Source organism: Nuphar pumila, chromosome 7 (genome assembly GCF_984573655.1).
Source record: "Nuphar pumila chromosome 7, dmNupPumi1.hap1.1, whole genome shotgun sequence".
Taxonomy (NCBI): Eukaryota; Viridiplantae; Streptophyta; class Magnoliopsida; order Nymphaeales; family Nymphaeaceae; genus Nuphar; species Nuphar pumila.
The window spans coordinates 19,849,900-19,851,406 of NC_143255.1; the positions used below are offsets into that span (position 1 = coordinate 19,849,900).

The following is a 1,507-nucleotide window of genomic DNA, read 5'->3' on the forward strand; positions in this document are numbered from 1 at the left end:
TTAAACAGTTTTCTTGTTCATGTTCCTCATCAAGGAACCTATCTGAAACCTCCAAAAGATGACATACCCAAGGCCTACACCCAGCAGGACAAAGGCCATCACATTCTCTCCCTCTGCCTCCCTTGGAAACTGGATCTCTTCAAGGAAGAACTCCTCAATCTCAACCCCATTCTCACCACTGATCCTCTTGAACATGACATAGACCTTCTCACCCTCCTTCACTGCAACATCAATTGCTGTTATATTCCCTCCCCATTTTAGCTCATCGACTATGCTGGCCTCTGTCCAATTATCCCTCCCCTTCACCAGCCAAGCGACCTTTTCTCCCACCACCACAAGGTTACCGTCTCGACGGATGGCGACGCTAGTGGCACCGACGATATCGCCGCCCGAGATCAGAACCGACTTCGTCACGCCATCTTCAGCATCAATTCTAAACATTCTGCCGGAATCCTTCTGACCGACCAGGAGGAACCCACTGCTCATGAAGACGATCCCGGAGAGACCGTGGATGGACGACGATTCTAAGTCCGCCTGCCGGAGCAGCGGGGAGGAAGAAAGCACCGAGAGGATGCCGTCGGGGTTGATTTTGTAGACCAGATTGGCAGCGGGATCGGTGACAAAAGCGTTTCCGGCGAAGCTGGCTGCGGCAGAGCCAGCGATGCCGGGGAGCGGGGTGAAGGAGAGACGCTGGAGGGTGGAGAGGTCGTAGACGCCCAGAAAGGAGGATGCGCGACCGGGGGAGGGGCTGACGACTGCGACGAGGCGGGCGGTGTGGGCGTCTATGGCGAGGGAGGTGATGGTGGAGTTCTTGGGAAACTCGGGGAGGGTGGGGAGGAGGGGTTGGAGCTCTCCGGTGTCGGAGATGGAGTGGAGGGAAGATTGGGAGGCGGAGGCTCCGCCGATGATGACGCGGTGGTGGGCCTTGTCCCAGGCGAGGGCTCGTGGGGAGAAGGTAGGTGAGGTGGGGATGGCGATGGGTTGGTGGTGGCGCTTCCAGGCGAGGTTGGGGCCCACCAGAAAGAAGGTGGTGAGACAGGCAATGCAGAGGAAGAGGGAGGCCATGGTGATGGAAGAGATTGAAGCCATCCTGTCTCTCTCTAGGGTTTTCTTTCACTCTTTAGGGTTTCTCTCACTCTCTAGAGAGTCTCTCTGTACAGGGTTTAAAAAGCGCCGGGAGGGGAGAGAGGAGATTGGCTGATTCGGGAATATGATGAGAACCGAGGGAAAGGGTGGTTGGGGATTATATTGACAGTTGGGAGAGGGGGAGCAGTGATTTGATTAGAATAGGAAAGCTCCTCCATACGGCTGAACGGAGAAATAGTAGAAAACTAAGCATGGACAAGGACCGAAACATTAAGATATATTCGGGTGTTTGATCCAAATTCAATTTGTTGGTTTTGGGTTTGGATCATTTAAAAAGAACACAACATGAATCTGGATCTAATTTAAGTTGGATTACTCAAGATCTGTTTGAATCTGTGTTTTAGATTGAATATACCTAGTC

General features: G+C 53.0%; 1 protein-coding gene across 1 annotated transcript; it reads right to left on the reverse strand.

Annotated features, from left to right (window-relative positions):
* Positions 1 to 1,089, reverse strand: LOC149831419 (uncharacterized). The gene has a single exon (XM_090013013.1). The coding sequence runs from the start codon at positions 1,087 to 1,089 to the stop codon at positions 1 to 3; it is 1,089 nt and encodes a 362-aa protein (XP_089869139.1).
* Between the last annotated feature and the right edge of the window lie 418 nt (positions 1,090 to 1,507).

What these genes read in the sequence shown, in the direction of transcription:
- LOC149831419 (XM_090013013.1), bottom strand. Translation starts at nt 1,089, where the DNA reads ATGGCTTCAATCTCTTCCATCACCATGGCCTCCCTCTTCCTCTGCATT.